Source organism: Barbatula barbatula (genome assembly GCF_947034865.1).
Source record: "Barbatula barbatula genome assembly, chromosome: 10".
NCBI lineage: Eukaryota > Metazoa > Chordata > Actinopteri > Cypriniformes > Nemacheilidae > Barbatula > Barbatula barbatula.
Window position 1 is genome coordinate 16,395,109 of NC_136773.1, and position 27,432 is coordinate 16,422,540.

Below are 27,432 nucleotides of genomic sequence, written 5' to 3' on the forward strand. Positions count from 1 at the left end.
GCATCAAGTTCCTCGTCAGTTCTGTGTACAACTTTCTACCCAGCCCATCCAACTTACATCGCTGGCGCTTAGTAGACTCTCCAGCATGCCAACTGTGCCAAAGGAGTGGCACACTGGAGCATATCCTCAGCTGCTGTCTGATGACTTTGGTGGATGGGAGGTATTGCTGGAGCCATGATCAGGTCCTCTGGGATTTGGCAGATACAATCATCAGCCATCCAGATCAGAGTTAATACAGCTGGACTAACTAAAAGTGTTTCCATCTTCATTTCAAGCTGCAAAGTAATACAATTTGATTATTGTCTATATCCACAGTACATGTATGCATGTACAGTTGTTCAAAAATAAGTGAGTAAAGCTCAACACCCTTATAATAACTTATTTCAATACAGGTATTCCAGCCCAAGATTGCACTACAGACCACAATTCCTCTGCATTTCTTGGTTTTGCCTCAGAAACAGGGTTTTTGATGTCACCCCACAAATTTTCTATTGGATTAAGTTCTGGAGATTGGGCTGGCAACTTCATAACATTAATCTTGTTGGTCTGAAACCAAGATGTTGCTCACTTACTGGTGTGTTTGGGGTCGTTGTCTTGTTGAAAGGGCATTCTTCTTCAGCAAAAGGCAACATGACCTCTTTAAAGCCACAATATGGAAAAATTGTTTTATGAAATATCCAAAGATCCCTTGCGCAGTGTCATATATTTCATGCAGTTGTGTACTTACAGTATCCAGAATGTGCAAATCCAGAGAAACCTCGGCAGTGAACATGATGGGCGATCTCGATACGCCTCTGGATTGTGCAAACGACGTGTCCCATAAATCCACTCTCCTACATAACGTCATTTAGCCTTTTGTTTTGAAAGTGCGCCATCTAGCAGTCCAAATTTAAATATTGTGACTAAGCCAATAAACAATAAATCCATTCGAATGGTAGTTTTCTGTTTTGGTTGCCATTTTAAAGCATTTGATATAAATTTTAGCTGAGCAGCCTATCATTTGCTGCACTTATGTTTTTCCCTCTCTTATACATTTTTTTATCAAAGTACTCTTCTGAACAATGTCTGGAACCACCCTTTTTGCTCTAATTTTCAGAGAGAAATGAACAGTACAACTTTTCCTCACTTTATCATTAAATAAGGGCCACTTGTTTGACCTAAGTTTTTCACAGAATTATTTACTTCTCTTATTGAACACCACACAGCTATTATTTTGGACACGCCCTTTCCAATTTATGATTCAATTACACAAAATTAGCAGCATGCATGTCATGACACCTACTTGTAAAATATTTGCCACACAGAAATAGAATTTCTACCAAAAACAGTGACTGATCTGGTAAGTGATGTTGGACTGCTATTATTTTGAACATGTGAAAAAAAGTAAAAACAAACACTGACATAGGACAATATTTTTTTTATTTAGCTGTACAGCAATACATTCCCCACACCATCTTTCTTCATCTGCCCTCTATGCCCCACTCAGCCATAATAAATGTCTTTATAAGGTTGGTTTTCTGATCATTGTAAAATTCACTCAGTACAGCTAGGTAAAAAAACAAAATGCATATTAACCTAGAATTTTAAGAGCTTAAAAAAGAAAGCGATTTAAATGCAATTACATGTTGGAGGAAAACATTATTCTGAAGGAGAAAAACAAAAAGAGATCAGAAATTAAAAGGACATTGCTTTTACAAGTGACAAACTTTTTACAAATATCCTATCCAAACTTTCCCTTCTAGAAACAGGTCGTATCAAAATATCTTCCTCAAACACCCATATCAATCTACTTAAATTATATGTGGTCTGATAAACCTATTGTAAACTGCAAGACATCTTTTTCATTTTCAGTATCCTTTGAAATATAATCGTACTTTGATCGAACTTCAGGACATAGTTTAATATTTAGGGCTGGTTGCAGGAAAGACAACCACATCACAACAGTTTCAAGGGATTTATGAGACATGCACATTGTTGTATTTCCCAGTTCTGTCCCTTTTCTTTCTTTTACAAAATCCAACATTTAGGCCAATTCATAACTTTGGAATTTTGTCACCTTAAAATGACGACAAAAAGTTCAGCTTCATCATTAAGCAACCCCTCCCAGACAAGCAAGATTGAAATGCAAGATTTACGCTACAGAAGGAGCGAAAGAAAGGGGATTTATGCAACCTACATAATTCCTCAGGCTCTCATTTTTACCAGTTAGTAATTTGAAAGCCGTCGGTGGCGTGGCATGTTTCAAACAACTACTGTTAAAAGCCATTGCCCTAGCATTCCGGTCATCAAATCGCTAGAAAAGATTAAAATGTTCATAATAAAACAGAAAATAAAAGTTATTTACAAGCAAGACTAGCAAAGATTACCTTTTTTGTACATCTTTATCAACGGTTTTAGACATGTGAATGGATGGATGTCCCTGGCTTGATAATCAGATGGCCACATTTCTACTCTCTCTAACATCATCAACTGTGACCAATGAAAGAGCCCGGGGAACAAACCGCGAATAAACGTCATCATAAAGAGGATTTTTTTTGGACAGTTGGGTCAAAATTACCCTTTTCTACAGCAGTGACAGCAATTCTAGATATCAAGGCTTGACCAGGCACAAAATTATATTGTTTCTCAGTACTGCCATGGCAATGTCTGATTAGGAAAAACAAACACATCAGGTTAGCTGAGAAAAGAGAAGTCTATATGCATGTAGCACACCACGTTAAGCCTCGAGATGCCGTGCATTCCCGCTCTCACCCCTCAAAGTACACACAGCAACAAAAAAAAACTCCGCAGCAAAACTATGCTATGACAGGAAAATGTGTTTCCATGCACGGTTTTTAAATCCTCATGTGTATAAATGTTATGAAAGACAAAATTTAAGAACTTAGTTGGGTTTTATAGTAAACGGGAGTACAACATGAAGTCTTAGAAAATTTGCTTTGACATCTGGGTATAGACATGAGGATTCAAAAGAAAAGCATGGTGTTGAAAGAGGTGAGAAAGCTGTGAGCAAGTGTATATATAGTAATGGGACACATACAAGGATGTGTATTTCTGCAAGCGTGTGTGTTTGATCAGCCTGTGCGTGGAGATGTGTCCCCAGATCACCGGTCCATCATGCTAAGGATCATTTCAGGAGTTAGATCACCGTTAGGTGCAGGGTCAGGGACGGCTATCTGCACTGTTTCTACACCAGCCTCGACTGCCTCTACCTCCTCCACCACCGGCTGGGTGGGTTCAGGAACTGCATCAGTGCCTTCAGGCTCCTTTTTCACAATGATGTTCTCAATGGCCCCTGTGCTTTCATCCTCCACTTGGATTATGGCAGCGGTAGCTTGAAGCAGAAAAGGTCACTTAATAAACGTATTTGAACAGATTAAACAAATAGCGTCATTATATGCGACAGCGCATACCTGCAGTGGTTTTTGGACTAGGCGTGGCAGGAGAAACCTTGGGTGCATTCTTGGGGGGTCTTCCCCGTTTCCTCTTGACAGGAGGTTCAGCTGGAGCAGGGATGGGAATGCTGGGTGGGGCCTGTTCCACATCCATGTGTTCATCATCATCATCATCATCATCATCAAGAATCTCTTCATCCTCATCCTCTTCATCAATGTCATCCAGATCAGGCTCTCCATGCTCATCTAGAATTCATATTTAGTATCATTTATAAACAATCAAACCCATCCTTATTCTTAAAACGAGTTGTTTACTCGATTACTGAGAAGTTCATATGTAAACTAGTAATAAAACTAAGCGTCGCTGAACCATGGTCACTCACCGCTGTCATCATCGTCGTCATCCTTTCTAGAGCGCATCTTCCTCTTTCTGCCAACACGACCTCTCTTGGGTGGAGTTCCATTTTCTCCATCAGCAGATTCCATCCCAGTGCAGTGTTCTGCATGCCTGGCCATGGTATTCTGCCAATCAATAACAAATACATCTCATTAGATAATCTTCAATGCATCCACAGGTACTTTTAAACATCAAAACTTCCATGAGCTCATCATACCCTGCGAGTGAAAGTCTTGCCACACTTGGTGCATACGAAGGACGTTGGTACAAAGTTTGGGTCATGGTAGCGCCTAAAGTGCATGTCCAGGAGCTGTTTCTGCCTGAAGGTCTTATCACATTGGGTACACGCGTATGGCTTCTCCCCGGTATGGGTGCGTTTATGCATGACCATGTGACGCTCCTGTTAGCAAAAGGTACACAAAACAACTGTATTCAAGGCCTACAATATAGAGTATTTATACAGTATTTAGCGCTCAAACAAGATTTTTTCACAAACCTGACGACATGCATAGTCACACTGGTCACACTTGAATCGTTTCTCATTTTTGTGGGATTTCTGATGCTGGATGAGGGCATAACGCTCATGAAACACTGCATCGCAGTAACGGCACTTCCTGCCCTGCTCAATGTAGGAATGCTGCTTACGGAGATGTACACCTGGAGAGAAAGCAGCAACAACTTGTCATCCTGAAATTCTACTGATTTAATTTTGCAAAAGAATCTCCATAACACCCAAATATTGTAAATGCAAGCTGTAACAACAGAGGGTCTTACCGAGATCACTCTTGCGGGCAATAACTGTATCACAGTGGGGGCAGTGAAACTTAGCCACGTTCTCTGTGTGCTTCTGCAGGATGTGCATTTTCATGGTACCACTCTGGGTGAAACGTGCATGACAGATGTAGCACTCATAGGGCTTCTCTCCTAAAACCACCAGGAATACTGAAGTCAGTTAGGGAAATTATACATTAGAGAGAAAGAGTGTGGAAGAGTACAGTCTGTGCTGCTGACCTGAGTGGGTCCTCATGTGCCTCTTCAGTTTATAGGTATCTCTGCTGGCATAACTGCACAGACTGCACTGGAAGGGACGCTCGCCGGTGTGTGAACGAATGTGGCGCTTCAGCTTGCTAACCTGCAATATCAAGATTAAGGATCAATTTAAGTGAACTACATCAACACTTCTTGAAAAAAGATAATGTGACGCTCTCAAACTAACCTCCACACTGGCATAGTCACACATGGAGCACTTGAATGGTTTCTCGTGAGTGTGCTTGTAGCGTCTGTGTCGCACCAGCTCTCCACTGGTGACAAAGGCCATGTCACAGTCAGTGCACTTATGTGGTCTGGTGCCTGTCAAGAACAACATTTATACATTATAAACGATATATGTAATGAGAAAGTTTTATAGTTCTCTCCAGACTCTCAAACTGCAAAGCATATTTACTGGAAATGATGTACCTGTATGGGTGTTGAGGTGATTCCTTAGCAAGGTGACGGTCCTAAAGGCTCGCCCACACAGATGGCACTTGTGAGGCCTCTCATCCGTGTGACTCTTCATGTGACGGTCCAGATTGGAGCGTCGTGGGCAAGTGTAACTACACAACTCACACTGGAATGTCTTTTTAACACCTGTACACAGAGGAGAATTGTGATTCTCATAGCCGCAACACTTACTAGATTGTGTTAATACACAAGTGCCTGTAACATCAGAGTATGTGTCAAAAGTTCTCACCCTTCTTCTTGATTTTAGTTGGTTTGGGTGGTTTCATGTTGCCCACAACTTTCTCAGCATTGACCTCAGAGAGCAGTCCTTCCTGCTGCTCCTCCTCAAAGTCATACACAGACACATCCATGTCTTTATCTCCCTCTGTGTTGTAGCGCAGTTTGCTTTTCTTTGCCTTCTTGATCTTTTTGACCGGGGGTGTGTAGTCTGGATCTTTGGCCCAGGTCGGGTCATCAGCTTGGGCTTCAGTCATCTCCTCCTCCACCTGCTGTTGAGGCTGCTCCTCTTGGGCCTGGAGCTCATCCTGCTCCACAGTCTCCACCTCTCCATTTGCACCCACCTTGACCACCTTTAGGAGAAATGATCAAATTGAGACTTACAAGGATCTGATCATAGTCTAAATTTCTTACGGTCTAATTCACTAAATCCAAAACGAGTACGAGTAATGACCAACCTGAAAACCCTCAGGCAGCGGCAGGGTGTGACAGATGACCGGCTCTCCATCTTTAGGCATGACAGTAGCATCCACCAGCGTCCCCTGTAGCTCTTCCACAGTGGCTGCGGTGACGGGCACAGCGGAAACAGGCACCTGCACCAGCTGCAGCTCTCCTAACCCCAACTGCTGCTCTTCCATGTTTACAACCTGTAGGGTGATGATCTGGGTGTCGTCCACCGTGGTGACAGTAGCTTCATGGGCAGCACCGGCCATGCAAACTGGTGCTCCAACAGCAGCCTCCATAACTTCTGTCTTCATCTGAAGCAAGGCAGGGTCCAGGGACTCCATCACCATCATGCTGTTGACGTTCACTACATCTTCAACCAGTTGCTGTTGGGCCTCCTCTACAGCTTCTCCATCAGCATCGGCTTGCTCCAACCCAGCAGCCTGCAGCAGTTCAGCTCCCACATCGTCATCATCTCGCCGCCTTTGGTATGTCTTACATTCTTTTGCCTTGAATGCATCCCCTGCATCTTCCACCACTGCCTCAATCGGTCCCCCGTCCATGGGTATTACCTAAAGTAATCCAAAACTGGGAACTTAGAACCAAACGAAGCGTTTTAAAATGATCCTTCCTGACTGTGATTTGAACTGTGTCTACATGCTCATCAAGCATGTCAATTGAAACAAGTTAGTTGACTGCACCATTGACTTCAGTGTTTGCACAGGATGCTGTGAGATTACCTGGACCAAACAGGAATACATCATATCTCTACCCCGTGCCTCCACCACTTTCTGCCACCGATGAATGAGCTACCTGTCTCAACTCTTACTAACTAGCTCAATCTGTAGGGGGTGCAAATAAATCAGACAATCAATCAGGCTTAGGAAAAATCAATCATATTTAATATAATTTCACAGATACAGGTCAGATAACAGCGTGTACATTGCTTGTATGATTGATAAAAATATATTATCTGCTTGTCATTTTATAAATGCAATACTAATAAAAGACAAAGGGCTGTTAACAAAAAAATACTATGTGCAATGTTTTAGCAAACCTCGCTGCAAGCTCAACCAAACTTTTAGTTTTTGATTTACACCCAACCACGTTCATGAACTCTTGATCGGGAGCCAACAACATCTCGCCCGATTCACTTCTAACAGTACTTCCTCACTAGACTGCATGACCAGGCACCTTCGAAACGAACAGTCGCTGTCAACACATTAAACCCACAAAACGTTTCACACGTCCACTATCCCTACATCCACACACGCTTACGATTTTCCACAGCAAGAGGGCATTCTGAGATGGTTAATCGTGTTTTTGTACCACTACCAAACGGGTTGTAGAGGGAGCTCTCTCGGTTTTTATCCCTTCAGTCGTTTGTTGCTTGAGGTTAGTCTTTCAATGAGAGCGGTCGGAGAACGACAACTGCGGCGATCAATCCCCGGTACGTGCTCGGGTCCGGGAGCGAAAGATCTTAGACTAAGACATATCGAAAATGGCCATCTGTATCATTTAGCGACGGCATCTTCCTCGTTTGATTTGAATCTGCGCAATACGCTAGCCGGAACGGAACTAATGCTAACTTGCATCACCACAAACTCGGCATTTTACGCAATTTCCAATGTCAACCGCATTTTCGGATGTAATGGGAGAGCAAACGGCACATGAGGCCTCGGTAACGCAACTTTATTTTTGCCGAACCGACCGAATGTTTCGTTTTTTAGTTGAATTGCGCGAGGAGGGGCGCGAACACGACGTGTGTGAAAACTTACATATTTCACGGCTTTAGATCACACGAAAATGTGGTTTGTACGTGTAAATGCTTTTTTGGGCTGTTTGGGTGTGGTGCGACTGAAAATTGGTTAAGTTTGAAAGGCACGTTAGCTGGTTGGCTAAGTGCGCGTGCAGAAACGGCGGGTTCATAAAGACAGGAAACAAAGAGAAGAAACAGAAAATGGACGCCTGGCCTAAAGATGGAAACAAACATCCTAGCGCTAAAAAAAGTAATCTGGGCGAAATCCCGTCTGATATAGGTTCAATAGTGCTTAATAGTCGGGCAGAAGCCTGAACTTCTGAGTTATAAATGTTTTTTGCTAAATTTTCGATAACGATAGAGGGAGACAAACACCCCCCGCCAGCCGCCTGGACTGGGAGCCCCATCGTGACACCTAGAGGCCGATTAAAGCTCCTGCAAACTCCCCCCTTTCGGAAAAGTAGTGCTGTTTTACCTGCGTTTGGTGATTTATTCTCGCGTTGAATTCGACAGAACGCTCAGGGTTTGTTCTTCCTTCAGTACGAGACGGAGTAAACTGCGTCCTTCACCTCCGACGGTTTTAATCCTCTCCCGCTTTTGCAGAGTAGGCTCCGCACAAAATGGCGGCCCTGAGCGGCTGTTGCGCACGCGCGTCGTGAAGGGGGGCGGTTGCGAGGGGGAGGGCTGTAAACAGAAGCACTGTGCGGATTGGCCGGGTGGGGCGCTAATTTAAACCGAAGCACTCTGCGGATTGGCCGGGTGGGGCGCTACTTTTGAAATACGGATGTTCTTTAGGAGTGCGTCGTCATATGTTCTACGTATTTTATATTGAGCATTTGATTATGTTGCGTTTTAATTGTTAAAGTGAAAATGAAACACTTAATAGGTTAAACGAAAAGTTTAAGCAATACACTCAGCTGTGAAATCTAATGTTGTTCGTGATAAATGGACAACCAGACGTCGGTTAGTGGTTAACGTCTGCTTGTCTGGGTTTATGTGCATACACGTAACTATGCCACACTTTAAAATGTATTTATCTCACGTTTCATTTATAAACTTCAGAACTAAATATGTGAATAAAACAACAGCCACGGTATAGTGTTCATCATTTAATAGTTCCTTTACAGTTGGTGTCAGCAACAATCCTTGTCAGACAATATACATATTTAGAGAAATAAAAAGTAACTCGCTTCTTTAATGCTGCACATTCTGTAGATAATAATGAAAATATATTTAAATCTGTTCTGCAGTTTGTAATCCTAAACCACAGTCTTGAGTTTTAAATAATATCTATCTGACTCTCTCTTGCTCCCCACACTAAATTGAGGCACTTATACACTGAAGAGGCGTTCTTTGTCATGCAAGTCTGGAAAAAAGCAAAAAATTATGTTATGTAAAAATTAACCATCTCTTCCAACTCAGAACCTTACTGTCTAGCAGCACTGTGGAAATGCTCTGAGTTGAGCATGGCAAAAGATCACAAGCATGGAGAATTTTTCAGAAACAATTGAAAGGCAAAACTTCACCATTGTACTTTCATTCCTAGTAACGGTGACATTGTCAGAAATAATAATAATAAAAAACAAAGTCACCACCTTTACAGCAGAGATTACCAGTGGTTTAGATCTACGGAAGTGCAGTGTGATTCAAAACAGATGCTTTTGCTGTCAAGGTTTTAACATTTAAAATTAAACACGAAACATTTACACTTCCAATGGAATATAGATATATAATTTGCATCAATTAAGCATGAAATGGAATGATGGCACTGTTACACTTTAAATGGCAACAAGGTCCCTATGATATGTTGGGATTAAGGAAATGCTTTCCAAAATCTCCATCCTACGTTCTGGGGTTTGACCCGCCCCCAACTACCAACATACATTCTCCAAACAATATGTACACACTCATAAGCACTCTTCACAAAGTGAACAATCAGGTTCTGCCTACTTGTGTCAATAAAGTGAAAATAACACTTTAATTTTCCATCTCTGTCAATACGGACACCATTTGTATTGCTGATCAGGGTCAAGCATTCATGAAGGCAACACCATTGGGCCAAATAGCAAGGCAGCAAAACATTCTTTACAAACCCATTCCCACCCCACACTCACTGCACTCTTAGAAAAAAAGGTTATTTGGGGTTCTATATAGAACCTTTTCTTTTAAGAGTGTATGCATCTTACTATATCACTTTACAGTAGATCATCTTAGGTCGTCCTAAAAATAATAACAAACGGGCCATAGAAATCCTCTCGTTTACTGATTGTATCTGTCCATGTCCTGACACCGGTAACACTCTCCTTGAGAGTGTGATCAATGATTTGTCATCTATAACTGCACTTGTACAGAAAATATTTGTACTCTTGATAGTTTTTAAGTGTGCATTAAATAGTTTGTAATTGGCATGGTCATGACAGCGAGTATACTGAGACGAAAGTACATTTTTCGGATAAGTCTCGCCGTTGGTTGTGTTAGAAAGCTGTACTGGCCATACTGCCAGGTGCAAAAAGGCGGGACATTCCATCTTGGGACGACTCAATGTGTCGATGGGCAATTTTCCCCTCATCACCTGTGAAAACAATGAAGAGAGCAGAAATTAGAGACAATGTCCCTTGATCGCTTTTGTTTAAACACGTAAAACGTTTGCCATGAATAACCAGTTGTTTATAAATACTTTAAGATAAAAATGATCATTCAGACTAATTTGTAAATGAACGCTGTCTATGAAAGTTTAGCTTACAAAGATGATATACATGTGGCCTAATGTATATGTACTATCCCATATCACATGTATTTTCACAGAAGAAATTAACTTTTCCAGGACATGATTTTTATTATTTTATTAAAATTAATAAATTGAATGAAAACTATTTTAGAGTTCCCACATCAATGGGAAAAATACATAACATTTATACATTCCTCCTAGTTTTCCTGTAGTTTTTTCCATTGCTTACCTAGCACAAGCAGAGCTTGTTTGGCAGCATCTCTCACATCCTCCTTATCTGTCCTGCACAGATACACCAGCTGCTCAATGCTCTCTTTGGCCTGTAATGTACAAAGACAGACAGCAGGACATTTTACTCGGAGGCAATCTGATTCCAGATTACAGATCTAAAACTCATCTGACATGGGTAATGATGGATGTTGGGGAGAGATGTTTAGAAATACACAGGAACTGACCTTCAGACATGCCAGTGCTTTACATCCACACACCCGCGTCTCCATGCTCTCATCCTCCAAGAGCTCTAAACAGCTCACCAGCGCCTGGTACAGAATAGTAAAAGAGATTGAGTGGATTACATCAAGATCCTTTGTGCATAACAATCATTCAAAGGAAGATCACAGTCAGACATTCCATCTTACCCTCTCCCTGTGACGGGTTTGGTCAGCTAGACTCCGCAGCAAGGAGCTGGCTGCACTGCACACCTTTCCCCTCGGGTCTCTCAGAAGCAGACTGACTGCTCGCAGGCCCTCCCTCTTCAGACTGCATTCTGGAGGCTTCTTCATGGACTTCACCAGAACATCCTGATCTCCAGACTGCAGGCATTGAACAAGCCACACTGGAAGAGAGAAAAATGGGGTTAACACGCATGAAACAGATACACTGGAGTGAGAAATTAAATGGGTGAGGAGTGGAAAAATATAGCAAGAAGCCACAACAGGAGAGGGGTGAGGTGGGGTGATAATAGTGCCGTTAGGATGGGAGGGGTCGATACTACTACATGTGTTGCACAATCACTCTTGCTAATGAGTGCTTGTATTTCATAAAATAGGATTTAATGGTGTAGCCTATTTACACTCATAATGAATCTTAAAAACATTTCTCATTTTACTCTCTCCCAAGCTCCATAATACATGAAAGGCACATGACATAAAGCTGTGACTGAGTGTGAACCCCCTCTTTATGTAAACCCCAAACGTACCTTCTTCAGCAAGCTCAGGAATGTGCGTGTCCAGGTCATTCACTCCCTCTGCTTCCAGGTAGCTCCAGAACTGGAAGAGTGTGATAGTCTCTCTGGCCGCACCTCCTCCTCGCTTGGGCAACTTCCTCTCAAGGATTCGCTCCACCAGACGTAGAAATACTAACACAGACAAAGTTCACTGTCATCACCTAGTCATTTAAGAGATTTTGGTCCAAGTTAAAACAGAGAATTTGCGCTCAGGCAGCCAGATCTTTGAGTACATGTCAAAAGGTCTGGTCCTTATAAGAGCTTTTTTAAAGTCGGCATGAAACGGAAGTAACGATTATTTTCCGGATCGTGGCACCTTTTTGGAGTGAAACAGATGATTTTAGGGCAGAATTGATTGGACCGTTGGAAGATGCTAACAAAATGGAGGCAGATTTGAATGCAAGTTTGCAGTAAATCGTGGAGGATTATTCCCTGCCATGCCATGAAGAAGTCTTTGCACTCTTGACAGGAAGTGATGAGTAGTCGTTTCGAGGGAGGTCAAGGTTTTTCATTAAAGATTATGAGGTCAAATGAAGTGCACAGATAAGTAACTAATATTTTCTTGTAGAATATTGCAGTGTTATTTTGTGATTCGTCTTTAAAGAGCAGGTTAGTCAGATGCCTTGCTCTAAGATTTAATACTACTAACCTTTACCAAATAACTAATAACTAGATTTTCAAAGCATTTATTGAATCAACACAGCATTTTGATTTTGGATGTCGGGGGGGGCATTTTTGTATAATATTTGCATATTAATGCCCCCTTACATTAGATAAAAGCATCAAAATATGACCTGTATTGTACAAAATGGACAAAACAGCTAAGCATACAAGGGAATATTTCAATATACAAAAAATCTGAGAACCAAAAGCATGCAGGAAATAAAACCAACACAGAAAATAATTTTATAAATTATTAATATTTGGTAATCCAATTGTGTAGTAACATTTTTAGTAAGCTCTGTGCCTGTGTTGAATGTACGTTTTTGCCAAGTTGGAAGTCACTTTATATAACATTTAATCATTACAATTATCAATCTTTGAGCAAAATTTGTATCCAAAGCAACAACAGACGCAATCACATCAGCAAAACAAAGAAACAGTGGATGGTCTTGTGAGCAAGCTGTCTGAGTCATTTTTTAAAACGATGTTACGGTTGAATACATTCAATTTCCCCTAAATTAATTTACAATGACAGTTACTCAACACAGGTGCACAGGCACACATTTATACCTGTATCTGAAAAGCCGGCTCCTCTCTCTGGGAGTTTACTGGTGTAAGTTTTGCAGAGTGCCTCTATAAAGGTCTCTGTGGATGTGCTGTATACACTGCTGCCATCCGTGCACTGCCGCCATAGCAACACAGCCCCTTGACATTGATCTAACTGAGGAAGAACTGTTCCGAGATTCAAAGAGAGTATGTGTTACATTAAAAACATTTCTAGAAGAAAATAAATGAAATATATACAATGATATCACACACAATAGATCAATAACATCAATGTATAGAAAACATAAGTAGAAAAGTATATAAATTAAAAAAAATGAATGTAGACAAATTCATCCAATTCCAGCCAGTCTTACCCTCCTCTGGTTGGCTGTCCCCGCTTTTTGAGTCTTTAACAACCCATCGTATGAGCTCAAGGATTCGTGCTTCCCTGAGAAGATGATCAAGAGCATACATCTCCCCACAGCGCAGAGGCCCGAACGTGCCTAACCTCTGTTCATAATAACACACAAAGCAGAAATGGAAAGTGTTCAACACAGATGAGTCATCATGTAGGAAACGAGTGGAAGAATAGGAACCAAGGAAATAACAAAATACAACAAACAGCCATGGTATTACAAAAGATGTAAACACACTATGAACATAGCTATGACTTTATAATAATCATTATCATTAAATTCCATGGTTTAAATCAAAACACCATTATTAGTATGAAATAACGGTAAACCAAAAAATTGCATAACTTTACCATGGTGCTACCACAGTATTGTTTGCACTCAAATGTTTTAACATTTCACATTTTTACGGTTACGCTGCAAAGAAATGTAGGCACTGTGTGAATACTTTCTGTTGTTCCAGGTGTCTCTGGGACCCAAGGACACAAGACGACTATAACAACTGACCAGCATCTGTGAGCTGCAGTTCTTCAGATGAACCAGCAGGGTGTGATCTAGAGCCTGGCATCCTGTGCTCAGAGGAGTAGAGGGAGTGTCCCAACTTGGCGCCTCATTCTCCCCTGTGCTCTCCACAGCAATTGGACGCTCCTCTGCTCTGTATCCATCACAACACAAACACGTGTCAGATAAAATAAGGGAAATACTGATAAATCATATGACAACCAAAAAAAAAAGAGATAAAATTGGAAGATAATTCCGACTACTCAAACTAACAAGTTGAGCACTTGTTTTCTAAGCACTAGGTGGCAGTAGCGTAGCACATTATTAGGCCATAAGAGATGCATTTTGTTTATCTCCTGATCTGTAATGTATGACATGACAACAAAAAGAAGAGATGCTTCTCATGTTCTAACCTTTCGGTCACATGCAGTCTCTCACCATCCTCCTCTTCCTCATCCAGGTCTGATGTATTAAGGAAGTCGAAGCTTCCAAGCGCAGTCTCGACTGTCAAACTGACGCTGGATGAGCGACTGCGGTTTTGTACCTTCATTGAACAAATGTTAAAATCAAAGCTCAATAAGTGAAATGACACTACTATTTGCTCCACACAAGCTAATACTTTGTACCCAATGTAAAATTGCTGTAATACACATGCCATTTCTCTCCATTCCAACTAAACTAAATACAATAATATAATCCATCAATTTGAGGTCATAAACAATTTTAAACAAACAGTTTAACCCATAATTACATTTTATTTATCAAACCAAATTTGTATGACTATTTACTCTTCTGCAGAACCCAAAAGAATATATTTTGAAGAACGTTGGTAACCAAACAACATTGGCCTCAACAGACTTCCATCGTATAGACACATTTCTTTTATTTTAGTCAATTCCAGTAGTGAAACCGTGACGTTTTAGCCTTGGGCCAAATATAAATTTCTAATAAGGAAAATCGACTAACTTTTATTAAAAATAATAATTTGAAGTTTTTAAATATATTTTTTACGATAGTCTAGTTCATCACAGAGGGCCTAGATAGCCCTGAGGGTTCGCTACTGGTCAATTCTCTCTGTAAGGTCAGCCCTGGTAAAAAAACCTTTTCCTTCCCTTGTTTAGTCTATGAGTAAGCTAACGTGTACTGGAAAAACCCACCCTTCACAGACACCAGAACAAGTCATTGAAAAATTTGATTGTTTTAAATTTAAAGAGCAGAATCAAAAACTCAGGACCGGGATCTGAAGCTTTGATGGTTATCGTGGGTCATGGATATGCAGAAGAGGAACACCCAAAGACCTTTCACCCAAAACATTTTACCAAGCCAACATCTCAGTCAAGCAGGAAAAGCTACACCCACACTCTGCTGCATGCTGGGAAGCACAGAGGCTAATGTCATGTTTCCTCTGTTTTTATCACCTTACATCTGTGAACACCATAACATGTTAAAATGGTGCTCAACAAATCAAACCTGTTACAATAAAGCAATATCACAAATCTCAAGAGACAGCCCTGTGCATGTGCGTACATTTAAATAAGTCCACAGTTATTAACCTACTGTAACACTTACTGTAAGCGCCTCTTCCAATAGTTTCAGTTCTTGTTCTAGGACCTGCAGTTCTGGGAACTGGCCTCTGTAATCGTCGAGGGAGGACATAACAGCACTAAGGGCTTCCTCCAGACAGCTTTCTGACGATCGGCCTTCCAAACTGTCTGTGGGTTTAGTGTCTGAGGAAGAAGACTTCTCAACTATCAGATTGTTATTTTCTGTCTTCGCAAGGCACGGCTCATGGCTCTGTGCCAAAGAATCAGTCCTGCTAGCTTCAGTGTCCACCTGCCGTGACAAAGCACAAGGGGAAGAATCTTTTTCGCCACACGTATAAGAGACAGAGCTGGGTCTAGACCTAGACCCACAGGTCGTAGTTTCTGCAGGAAGTTCTTGCTGCTCTTTGCACGAGCTACTTTCTTTACAGTTCTGTAGTTCAGCAGTGGAGGATGGCTCAGGAGTGTCTGGTTCAACAAAACAGGGTTCTGCCCTGTGTGGAACGTCCATGGCGTCATCACTTTTTAATACAGAGGAGACTATCGGGGTCACCTCTGTGGTCTCCAAGGATTCCCCAGACAATCTGTCTATTATAACACCATCCACACTGTTCTCACTGATGTGACTGAGAGAGCGTGAATAACGGGGATGGCCATTGGGCACATCCTGTTTCATTGGAGCAATGGTGGCAGCTATTATTGTAGCTTCTGGTTTCTTAAGGTCCTCTTCATCCTCCTCCTCATCCTCCTCCTTCTGATTGGCCAGGCGGGTGGGAGTGGAGGTTGCTGAATCACGGGGGGCAAAGGAAATTTCTATGGCGGGAGGAGCGGTCTGTACCTCAGGCTTGACTAAATTCTTTTGTGCTTGCCGCATTCCGACGGACAGCTGAGGACTGGAGGAATCATCTGAGGATTCTGAGGAGTTTGACCATGCGGTTCCGTTCTCCATGTCTTCCTGTCTCCTCAACATGTTCTGTGGGATTGAGAGAAGAAGAATGAGATTATGAGATTACAGGAATGTAGACAGATAAGGTTCCATCGGGTGTATGTTCTCTAAGGCACTGAACTAAAGCATTTATTGAATTTATATTTTTATACAAATAATACCATTCACCAGTTTGGAAGACAGAAGCAGCTCCACGGGTTTATTAGGATCTTTGACAAAACTGCAATATAATATACATAACTATGTGTTTAGAGGTGTACATAATGAAGCATTATGTTTTTATTACCTTAGAAAGAACTATTTCTATATACATGCACCGTGGATCCACTTGCATGGAATTTGCCATGTTGTTTCTTTTAAAGCTCTAAATGGACAAACTGCTCTACAGAGTTTTGTAAATTCGTTATCTCCTTTGGCAAAGAACCGAAAACGTGACTTAATAAACATTTTGTCTAGAGTGATAAATAGTGACTCCTTAAAGGAATAGTTTATTGAAAATTTTCATTTACCCTGCTGCCATTCCATATGATTTCCTTTCTACTAAAACTGAAGTTTTTTAATTGCTACATACAAAAAAGAATCTATATATAACTATATGTCACTATATACAAAAAATAAAAATGTCACAAAATGTTGATGCTCCAAAAACACATACATATGCGTTTTGAAATCCAACAACAAGTACAACAACAGATAAAATACTTTCAATATTTGAATTGAAAAAACTGAATGTCAATAACTTCAAACCTAATTGTTTTTTGTGCCTTTAATGAAAAATCATAAATAAACTTAGACATGAGACACACAATCTAAATGAGATTTAACATTTTGATGACTTGTAGACCACTTTGGAAGAAGTAAAGAAAGCTGGTTCTGAAGAACATCCTTTTTTTAGTTTTTAACACTACACATTTAAACAAAAATGCCACCAACAGAACATTTATAACCAAATCAAAATGTATTACAAAAAGTAAATACTTTTAAGATTCGTGTAATATTTAAAAAACATAATAATAAAAACTGGTAGTACAGTTTGCAAAGTGGTCTATATATTATGTTTCAATAAAGTAACATTTATTTTATTAGAAAGATTGCGTTACACTCAAGAAGTTGTCATTTTCACTTTATAATGAGTGAGTAAATTATGAGAGAATTTTCATTTCCTTGTTAACTATTCCTTTAAAGTTCATAATTTATTACTGCGCTAAAGTAGGAGAACTGTAACCAGACAGCAGATAAGTTAGGAGAAGAGGGCAGTACAGTGTGATGGCAAGAGTGTGTTCTTTGTCACTCAGCATTAGCAATGTATCTTCTGACACAGAGCATCATTACAGCAGAGAGCAGACTGGCGTCAGGCCCAGAGAGCAACACATTCCCTCTAATTAACTTCTGCTGCAGCCGCTCTCTGCCTTGCTGAAAAAAATGACCACCCTTCAAAACAACACCAACAGTCACTCAAAGCGTTACTGAGGATGTCACTTAGATTAAGAGAGCATGCACAAAAATTCTATGTAATTACAACAAAAATAAAGACGATAACTACACATTAGGACACAAAATTACAACAACTATAATTCCTAAGATCTAAGAGAACCGTAGATACTACTAACTATGATAAAAGCATGCAAACCTGTTTTTTGTGCATTCCGTCGCTCATGGCAGTCAATGGTGGACACGCCCTTTCATCCAGCTACTTACTACTAACTTAATCTACATGACTACTGAAACGCTAGCGCTACGGGCCAGACTTACATTGCTGGAAGGCAGAGAGCACCCCAAACGAACCGAGGTGACGTCGCTGCAGGAGCAGCTCTGAGTCAGTTTCTCGGTCAGCGTGTCCCGGAACAAATCCAGTAAGGACCAGCGTTGTTTGGACATCATGCCCTGCGGAGCCGTCTGCACGTAGTTGGGGGAGTTTGCATGTCAGAACTGACTGTCAACTAAACATGGGCTTGACTGCTGGTTGACTTATGCTACGGCTGATGTACAATGGAGGCGTTATATGTTTCCATGACCCGGGATCAAAATACATCAGAGAAACAATAGCTGTCAAATCTACGTGGAGCTTATTGCTCTAAATGAAATCTTATGGGTCTGGAGAACTCAGAGCTCTCCATTAGAAAAGAGAGACAAGTGGCATATTTACATTAGAGTCAGATGCACTTAGCCCGAAAGCTTCGTTTGAATCAATTCAGATCACATTAAACGCCGACAAATCTCAGAAGCAAAGTGCAGTTATAAAACCGGAGGTCAAGAGAGATTTAAACGGACATCTTTGCATTGAAATGGAGGCCGGACTTACGTAGAAGGCCTGCTCTCGTAGAGAAGGTGTGTCTGGAGGACTCTGGTTGTACGTAGAGAAGCGCTTATTGACAGTAGGAGCCTTGTTCACTGTGCTAGCCGAGGATGACTGGTCATCTTTGTCAAATGGACTACAAAGAAAACGTAAATGTTGCATTTTCATATGTAAAGATGCATTTGATGTCCCCTAAAAACAATCCCCAGGGCTATACTTACTTCCAGGAGACTTCTAGACTGAGTTTGATGGTGGCCAGGTCATTGATATCCACCGCCACTGTTTGTGGCATTGCAGCAAACAGGTCCTTAGTCTCACACGAGACACTGCCCACCACAACATGATTGGCCAGACTTTTCAGCTCTGTCACCTTGACAACAAAATCAGTCCTCATTACCGCTAATGATCGACAAAATGTCACGAGTTACTGCCAACATCAGGAATCATTTCTTACATAAATTAGCGAACGTAATGACAACATGAAATATTGTGTGTTTATTAGGTAAAAGAGTATGTTTAAAGCAAACATTCTGGAATAATAGAATTCTGACTGATCTCTAAAAAAAGAAGAGGATGTAAAACTTTGTTTTATTTTAGAGTGTGAATTTGTCAATTTTCTGTGGCAACTAACCCTCTACACTGTGTTAGTTTCATGGTCTTTTTTCGTCATACAATAAATATAATATTCCGTCATTGTTTCCTCGCCCTCGAGTCCAAATCTGCATTCATTTCTTTGTTCTAATGAACACAGAGAAAGATATTTGGAAGAATGATTGTATCCAAACAGTTCTTGGCCACCATTGACTACCATAGTAGGAAACATTACGATGGTTGTCAAAGGTGCCCCAGAACTGTTTGCTTTCCTTCATTCTGAAAAAAAAATATTGTTTTGTGTTCAAAGACATTTATTTATGTTCTTTGGTAGTCAATGGTGGCCAGGAACTGTTTAGCATTCTTCCAAATATCTTTCTCTGTGTTCATCCGAGCAAAGTAATGTATACAGATTTGGAACAACATGAGGAAATTAAGAAATTATTTGAATATTTTTGGGTGAACTGTTCCTTAATTAAACATCCTGTTCCACTGTATTTTGAGTCAAAGCGAACAGACCTATCTCTCAGATTGATCAAACACAGTTTTGACCAACATTTTCCTCCCCTAGAGTGTCTCACTCTTTCTGTTAATCTATCTGTTCTGTAAACCACCCCACTCTCTCTCTCTCCTGCAGTCTTCACTACACTATACTCCTCCCTCTCCCCTGCAGCTGTACGTCAGAAACGACAGGATAGAAAAACAAGTCAAAGTCCAGCTGCTCTTCTTCACTGCTGTTATGTGCAATAATATCTCACATGGACGTGACTAACAGAATCGAGACAGAGAGCGATTGCCTGCGTGTGAGAAAGAAGGAAGGCGAAGACAACACATGTAAATGTGACTGTATATTTATACAAGAACAACCTTTATAGACAAGAACTCTGTGATGAGGGGGAGGAAGACCATCTCCTCACTGTCCCACACTTGCTTGCCATTGATCTCAATCCGACCCCGCAGTTTCCACCGCTGGCGGCCATACTTCATAAAGATCTGTGGAGGAACGAGACAGTGAGCATGTTTACATTCGAAGCCTAACTCTCTAGCAAAACTCTCTAGCAATATCTAAAGCACTAAATCAAATTGATAAAACATCACAAGTCAAGCTCTGAAACAACATTAAACTGACTATTCGTTTATTGAGATGGAGAGGAGTAAGAAAAACATGGCTTTGTGTGTTTTTGAACAGCAAAGCTAAAGAACAAAGAATAACAGATGGGCTGAAAGAATGAATAAATCTCTTCCGCCCACTCTCTCATTTATCTTAAGATCTTCTCAAGTCATTTTGCTGCTTTTTTTCTTTCACCCTTTCCCTTCTGTCACATCCCTGCGGGCTCTTGCTGAGCAGACTGTGCTGACTCACTGCAATGTCAGTCACTCCGAAGCTCTTGCATGTTAAACAGGTGGAGGCGGGGCTGACACAAGTACTCGCCCCTCTTTTATTGTCCTCCCCAAATCTGTTTTATACTACACAGAGCAGGTGTGGAGAGCAGTGCTAATGTGGTGCATTATATTCTCGGTTGGGTCATTTAGCAAACAGTTTTATGCAGACACTTCAATCCAAAACTTGGTAATGGACACAATGGTTCTAGATCATGGGTCCCTACTAATGGCATCTGAACCACTATATTAAACCAACACTGTGTCATTATCCTTCTGAAACCTCGCATGTCCAAAACCGATGTTTTTCAGGAAACGGCAAAAACAAAAAAATTTAATGAGTAAATACTGTTTAGTCAAGTTAACTTTTTAATACTTTTTATCGGTTAAATATGTGCCAAACCCTGTTACAAACAACGGGTGACTAATAATAATAATATATAAATCACAAAATATGGAGATACAAGGTTTAAGAAGGGCTGCAGGTATAAAAATTATTATTTAATGAGCAACAAAGTGACAGGAGTTTGATTTTAACTTACGGGAACTGACGGGGAATAGTTATGATAAATGAACACAGCACAGACATCTCACCTCATACTGATCTCCTGCACAAAGTCGGGCAAAACCCGCCAACCCTGAAACAAAGACAAAAGTCCCCATGCAATCAAAATTACATTTTTTAGACTTTTAGTATTAATATGTTAGCCTTGCAGATATCTAGAAACAATGGGCTCTATTCTCGTGTGACTTCAGCGTTTAACACAAGAACCCTTGACAATTTGACAAAAACTTAAAGCAGATACAAATATGAAACTTAGAAAATAGTTAAACACTGCAGTGTTATATAGAAGTTCTGTTCTTCCGTAATTAAAATGATACTTTCCTACGTTTAAATGTCGTTGTAACATTCAAATACGGTAGAACGCCACTTCTATATACAACTGCGGTTTGCCACAATGTACAGCATCAGCTAAATGTAACTATTTTCTGAGTTTTCCATTTCTCTCTGCTTTAAGTCTTCCCAACCGTAAAGCTGCTGAGGGTTCTTCCCGTGAGACGCAGAAGTAACGCGTGAATATAGCCTATAATGCTCCAAAGCATTTACAACTCCAGGCTGTGAGGTAAACAAAATGACTATTTTAAAGTTACATTTACATTTAGCAGACGCTTTTATCTAAAGCGACTTCCATAGCATTATCTTATACATAGGTATCTGCAATCCCCTGGGATCGAACCCACAACCTTGCGTAGTTAATGCAATGCTCTTAACACTGAGCTACAGGAAAGCTTTTTTTTAAGAACACTTAATATGTCCGCGCTTACTTCCTGTTTCAGTGGAAATTACACATTGTAAAAGTTGTGCATTTCAAGACACTTCAGTGCGTATTTATTTTACCGCACAATTTAAAGCAGAATATAATACTAAAAATTAGCAATGTAGGTAGGGAATTGGTACGACCCCAGCCCCCTGAAGTAAACTATTATGAAGCTGGTTGATAAAGACGGTCCAGATGTCCAAGAAAGAATTAAAGGCCAGTTCTGTCTTACCCTTCATTTTGACATGAAACTCCCCCAGCTGGTTCTCCAACTCACTCTCCAACATGCACATATTCTGAAGAGAAATACAGTGAGTAAATACACATAGGAAAATAGAGTAATGTGGCAGGAGTGATTTCATGGAGATCTCTCTTCAACAAATGTGGGTCTTGCTGTGACCATTAGGTTAATGAAAAGCACTTGACTGGGAAAAGCCATCCCATCTTAACCAAATTGTCTGCCTTCATTATTTCCAAAAGCAAACAATAATCAGCCCTCAGACTCCTGACAATGTCAAAAGATCGATGACATTTCTGAAGAAGATTTTTTTCCTCTCATCTTCTTGTCTTTACAGTCACATGAACCCTATTTCTACTTCCTCTTGTTCGCTCACGTCCACACCAACTTCCTCCTGTTCTCTCACGTCCACACCCTCTTACCTCAGTGTATTCTTTAAAGCTCTTGTTAGCTTCAGATAGACTCTCTCGGCCCTCCCTGCTGCCTGGAGAGGCTGTGTAAGCTTTCACCATCTTATTGGCTCCGTCTCGGAGTCTGCGTTGCATACAGTAGGCCTCATACAGCTCATCGATCTGCACACACAAGTAACACCATAATCTTTATTAAAATCAATGAGCTATATTACCCATGTGTAATATTGATGTGTGATGATAAGGAATGTTGTCCATAGCATTCTGTATTTTTATGATTTAATGAGGTAGCCGCACTTCAGTAAACATCCAGATGGTGACATTGACCTGTTTAATCAACTCCACACACACACACAAACCACAACTTCTTGTTGTTAGTCGTTTATGGTCGAAGTACTTCCTGCTGGGCCTCATTGTTTCCAATATAAGTCATTTCTATTTTATTGATCTGTAAGTCGGTAATGAGACAGGAAACGGTTAAATCCTCCCAGCTTGGATAAATATAAATGTTTAGGCAGATGTTCAGAGTATAACACATTCCAAAAGTTGTTTAGACAAACTGTTATTCAAAACTCTGTCACAGCACGAGTTCTGTATTTCAAATTTCAGAGATCCATTGCAAACAAGCATGAACGAATACAAACAGTATAAAAGCCCCATTCACTGAAGTAATGTTTAGCAGAAGAGGATTTATGAAATTGCTGTCTCACATAATTCAAGTAATATGCAGCGGACAATATCAGCAAGAATGCCAATTTTAAAAGGATAACATTAAAAAAAACTTCTCTCTGCATGTGTGTTCATACATATTCCATATGGTCAAAGAATTTCCTGCGAAAAACCTTATTTTGGGGATAAACTAAAGTCAAAAGTTAATACGATTTACAGATAATGTAGATTTTATTTTATTGGAACAGAGGTGAGAAATACCTAAGTATTGTTACTTTCAAGTACATTTTCAAATCTCTATATTTTATTAGTGCTATTACTTTGGAAAATATTTCTTCACTACATTATTAAGCATATATCTTACCTTCTACTCCACTACATTTGATAAATGCACATTTTAACTCGAGTACATATTAGAGAGTAGATTTTTTTATTTAGTTTTTTATTATTTTTAATTAAATGTAGTCAAGTAAAAAGTATAAGATTAGTAGAAAAAGTATAGCGGCTTGATATTCTTTTATGTAGAGTAAAAACACCTCTGAATTAGAATTGAATTAGCTTTACTTCAGAAAATCTCTTATTCAAAGTGTCATATCAATATTTGGACATCTAGATAAGGGAATCGATGTCGGGTTTCGGGAGGATGACTAATGAATTATACGAGCCGTACACATACACACAATCACAATGAAATATGCACACGAACACACACAAGATCGAGCTGAGCCAAACACTCTGCAGCCCTTAAAAGGTTTCCTGCAATAACTGAAAGACAGAATGGAGGAAAAAAAACAGAAAGAGAGGGAGAGAGAGAGAGAGAAGGAAAATGTTCCTCTCTCTGTCCATCTGGAGGTGGTTAGGAGTTGTTCAGTAAGCATGTTCCAGCTTACTGACAGAGAGTTAGCGGGACAGTCAGAAGTTTCCCAGAGTTATGACACCGCCTCAACTGCTATACAAAACTGATAACAACAAGCCTCTCCGTCCATTCACATTTATTGTAGGCCATAACCGATATCTAAATGTCAACTTTAATACATCATCTAAAAGTTGAGCGTTGAAATGATATCTCAGAAAAGCTGCCTTAAGAGACAGACCTATAAGAGTCATCATTTATCTTTAATATATAAAAAACAGCATCAGCAGTCTTTTTCATTTCTCCTTCTGCATATGACGGAAAGATAAAATAAGTTGGAAACACTACAGGGTTATGTTAATTTTGAGGGTAACAAACGCTTTAACATCCAGGCCTTGGCATTTTCTTACCCCCCCCTTAAAATCCATAACATAAATACCCAACATATCTCACCCAACAAACACTAGCAGGCCCCCTGTTGTGCTATCCCCCCATAAAACCAACCCTCATAACTAAGGCTATGGAGGAAGAGGAGGACAAAAAAAGGTCTCGTCCTGTATTGCAGCTGGCTTGGTATAGGTTGTTAGTATAGACTCCAACCGGTCCAGCGAAGGGTTTAAACGCTCCCCAAACGAGTCAGGAATGCAAGAATCCCCCGCAGCAGTCTTTTTCCTGTGACCCGTGTCCCCTGCTGTGTGTTTTTGTGTGCGTGGAGGAGAGATGTGACTGAGTGCGTGCTGTGTAAAGAGGTTTATGGGACGATGTAGATTCTACAGATGAGCATATATAAAAAATGTTAGCATTCAGAAACATACGTGCACAATCGCATACACACAAGAGCACAGATGCGGTTATCAGAGCTACCGGGCTGTGCAAGAACAGTGCTAACACAGTGACGTTTGAAAAAGAACAGACCAGCTGTTTTTTTTGTTGGACAATGGAACCACAATGTACACGCACACAGACACAGACACACACGACCACAAATTCACGTGTGACGTGTTGAGCGCACATGCTCAAAACACTTCCATTTCTGGTTCACAGCAATTTGGGTAACTCAAATAAATACATAAATATCACACGGTGAAATGTCTTGTCATGTCAAGTTCTCAAACATCACTGTAAAATGTACTGAATATAATAAAGTTTTAGTTTTTCTGGGGTTATACCATTTGATCACCAAGCATTACATTTTTGCATATTCACACGACTTGCATATTTCAGTTAAACAGCAGGCTTACCTTACTGAGGTGGAACTCCAGCCGTCTCATAAATCTCTCAATCACTTTTACTTGCTGTTGGAACACAAAATTACATGTAGAAACATTACTTTTTTATCATCCCCAAAGACAGAATGAAACAAGAGTTGTTAATGCTCAAAATCCCAACCAAAGATGCTTGCACTCACCTTGTCAAGTTCATACAAAAACCCCTGTGGCAAAACAACAGAAAGTCATCATTAATAGTCAAACAAGGCTAAATTAAAATGCTTTGTACCATGAAAGTCCTCGCACATTTAAAACTGCTAAAATAGCTTTGGGTTACGTTTACTGTTTCAACGCCACTCACAGCAAACCCAATTCTGTCACGTTACGCTTTTGTTGTATATTTAAGTTTATTTAGAGGGCCATCTATAATGACACTGGACCAGGAATGTTGTCCTGGACCATATTGACAGAAAGGCCCAATAAGGGTCTCTATTATATGAGCCCACCTATCAAAACGTTCGTCCCGGCCCTTGATGAACTTTCCCTGTCACGTACTTGAATGTGTTTATCGCTCATAGGTTTACACTTACCAAGCGCGAGTTTCTTTTGGATTCCTTCATTTGTCTGTTCAGACTGTCCAACTCCATCTGATGGACCTGCAGATAGGATCTGTAAAAGCGTGGCATAAATCAGACAACAGTTTCTATATGGTTATTAGTGACTAATGAACTGTGAAGGCAAATCTATAATAGCTCTTCAGTGTGTGTAACTAACAACAAACTGTATTATGTGTTTAAATGAACTGTAATGTCTGTGTGCACATTTACACCGTGTGGGTGTTTATGCGAGTGTACATACTGCAGTCCTCTCTTTAGTGCCTCGTATACTTCATCCAGCCTCTCGGGCTGAGGCACCTTCGGAGGAGGTGATTTAGTAGACAGCGCGAACATTCTGCTTCCTCTGGAGGGAGTCTTCCTCACGCACGCCGGGGTGCTGAATACTGAGAGAGGCCTGAGAGACACACACGAACGCAGAAAGCTTTAGTATACATGACACACTTCCCCTTTCATGAATGTTAAAATACTTCTTCCTAAGTGAATACACAGCAAAGTATACTGGACTTCAACTCTTAAACTTTAAATATGAGACGCAATCTATAACTGCAAGATATTAAGACAGGCTGGGGAAACATAAAGATCATCTAAATCAATAGTGTTTAAAAATAGCACTCATGCTGATTCATTCAATCATTCCAAGATGACCGACAGCTCAATGGAACAGATATAAAAGTGAAGTGCCTTGACATTGACATTTATGAATTTGGCAGACTTACAATTCAATTCAAGTTATACATTTTTTTACGTTTTTCTCTTTCCAGACCCATGATCTTTGCATTGCAAGCATTACTAACTAAGCTACATCACAAATCAAGATCTTGTAAAGCTGAAGGTACAGTTACAATTTTAGTAGGTTCTTCCATGCATGTTGTTTAAAACACCTGTGAACCTCCTCTTCATTCTGTCTCAATTGCTCTTCGGTTTTCAAAGTTGTCCTCTTAGTGCTCTTCTTTAATGTTTCATGCTGTCCGTCTCTGTTCTGTTTCAGAGAGCTTAACATGCTTTCGAATGAGTCAAATGACATGAACCAGAAGGGTCAGCATTCAGGAGCCACTCTTCCCCTTTGAAAAATGAACACGAGGCCACATACTTGCCTTCAGAAAACAACACACCCACACACATGTACTCTTAAAATCTGTGTACAAAATCTACTGGCTACAACAGCCAGATTCTTCCTAAAATACAACCCCAGTTTGTTACAGCTAAGCACTTTGTAGTCAGTAACAAATGTCCACTTTCCTGCAGCTATGAGGAAATGATTTGCTGGGTCTGCAGGACGTCCTGTCAGCTGTGACTTCCCTTAAAAGATGTGAATTGCCTTTGGCTATAACTGAATGGGGAAATGTGGGTGTATGTGCATGCATTAACTCTTTGTGTGGCGTTTGTAGTTAAGTCTATTGGTTCTGATGTACATTATTTATGCATTGGTTTCATTTGCATGCATTTGTTCATGGAAATGTTAATTTGTTTATGGAAATATTCATTTGTTTATGAATTGTTCAATGAATATGTTTGGAAGCACTGCATACATTACATTTTCAACCTATTTCCCTAACTACTATTTAGTATTTTTCAAA

General features: G+C 40.3%; 2 protein-coding genes across 5 annotated transcripts in view; both read right to left on the reverse strand.

Annotated features, from left to right (window-relative positions):
* Positions 1-1,402: 1,402 nt before the first annotated feature.
* Positions 1,403-8,414, reverse strand: ctcf (CCCTC-binding factor (zinc finger protein)). Of its 2 annotated transcripts, XM_079465814.1 has the most exons (13): positions 8,187-8,342; positions 6,693-6,794; positions 5,967-6,524; positions 5,522-5,861; positions 5,248-5,418; positions 5,006-5,139; positions 4,801-4,921; positions 4,564-4,713; positions 4,286-4,446; positions 4,007-4,189; positions 3,776-3,914; positions 3,411-3,638; positions 1,403-3,331 (listed from the first exon to the last, which is right to left on the reverse strand). In XM_079465814.1, the coding sequence occupies exons 2-13, from the start codon at positions 6,714-6,716 to the stop codon at positions 3,102-3,104; spliced, it is 2,439 nt and encodes an 812-aa protein (XP_079321940.1). In that variant the 5' UTR covers positions 6,717-6,794; positions 8,187-8,342; the 3' UTR covers positions 1,403-3,101. The 2 variants fall into 2 exon arrangements, with proteins under 2 accessions (XP_079321940.1, XP_079321941.1); XM_079465815.1 differs by lacking the exon at positions 6,693-6,794 and having other exon boundaries at positions 8,187-8,414.
* A 393-nt stretch (positions 8,415-8,807) lies between these two features.
* The window catches only part of ripor1 (RHO family interacting cell polarization regulator 1), a 47,178-nt gene continuing 28,553 nt past the window's right edge, over positions 8,808-27,432 (reverse strand). For 2 of the 3 annotated variants that reach the window (XM_079465817.1, XM_079465816.1), the window contains exons 3-22: positions 26,097-26,249; positions 25,829-25,907; positions 25,439-25,462; positions 25,272-25,325; positions 22,521-22,670; positions 22,093-22,156; positions 21,136-21,179; positions 20,029-20,154; positions 18,792-18,940; positions 18,577-18,706; positions 15,357-16,301; positions 14,201-14,331; positions 13,794-13,941; positions 13,248-13,383; positions 12,898-13,059; positions 11,638-11,796; positions 11,078-11,274; positions 10,895-10,978; positions 10,669-10,759; positions 8,808-10,283 (exon numbers count right to left, since the gene is read on the reverse strand). In XM_079465817.1, the coding sequence (XP_079321943.1) occupies positions 10,186-10,283; positions 10,669-10,759; positions 10,895-10,978; positions 11,078-11,274; positions 11,638-11,796; positions 12,898-13,059; positions 13,248-13,383; positions 13,794-13,941; positions 14,201-14,331; positions 15,357-16,301; positions 18,577-18,706; positions 18,792-18,940; positions 20,029-20,154; positions 21,136-21,179; positions 22,093-22,156; positions 22,521-22,670; positions 25,272-25,325; positions 25,439-25,462; positions 25,829-25,907; positions 26,097-26,249 (3,124 nt within the window). In that variant the 3' untranslated portion in view covers positions 8,808-10,185. The remainder of the gene's footprint in view (positions 10,284-10,668; positions 10,760-10,894; positions 10,979-11,077; positions 11,275-11,637; positions 11,797-12,897; positions 13,060-13,247; positions 13,384-13,793; positions 13,942-14,200; positions 14,332-15,356; positions 16,302-18,576; positions 18,707-18,791; positions 18,941-20,028; positions 20,155-21,135; positions 21,180-22,092; positions 22,157-22,520; positions 22,671-25,271; positions 25,326-25,438; positions 25,463-25,828; positions 25,908-26,096; positions 26,250-27,432) is intronic. The other variant, XM_079465818.1, reaches the window with a different exon arrangement.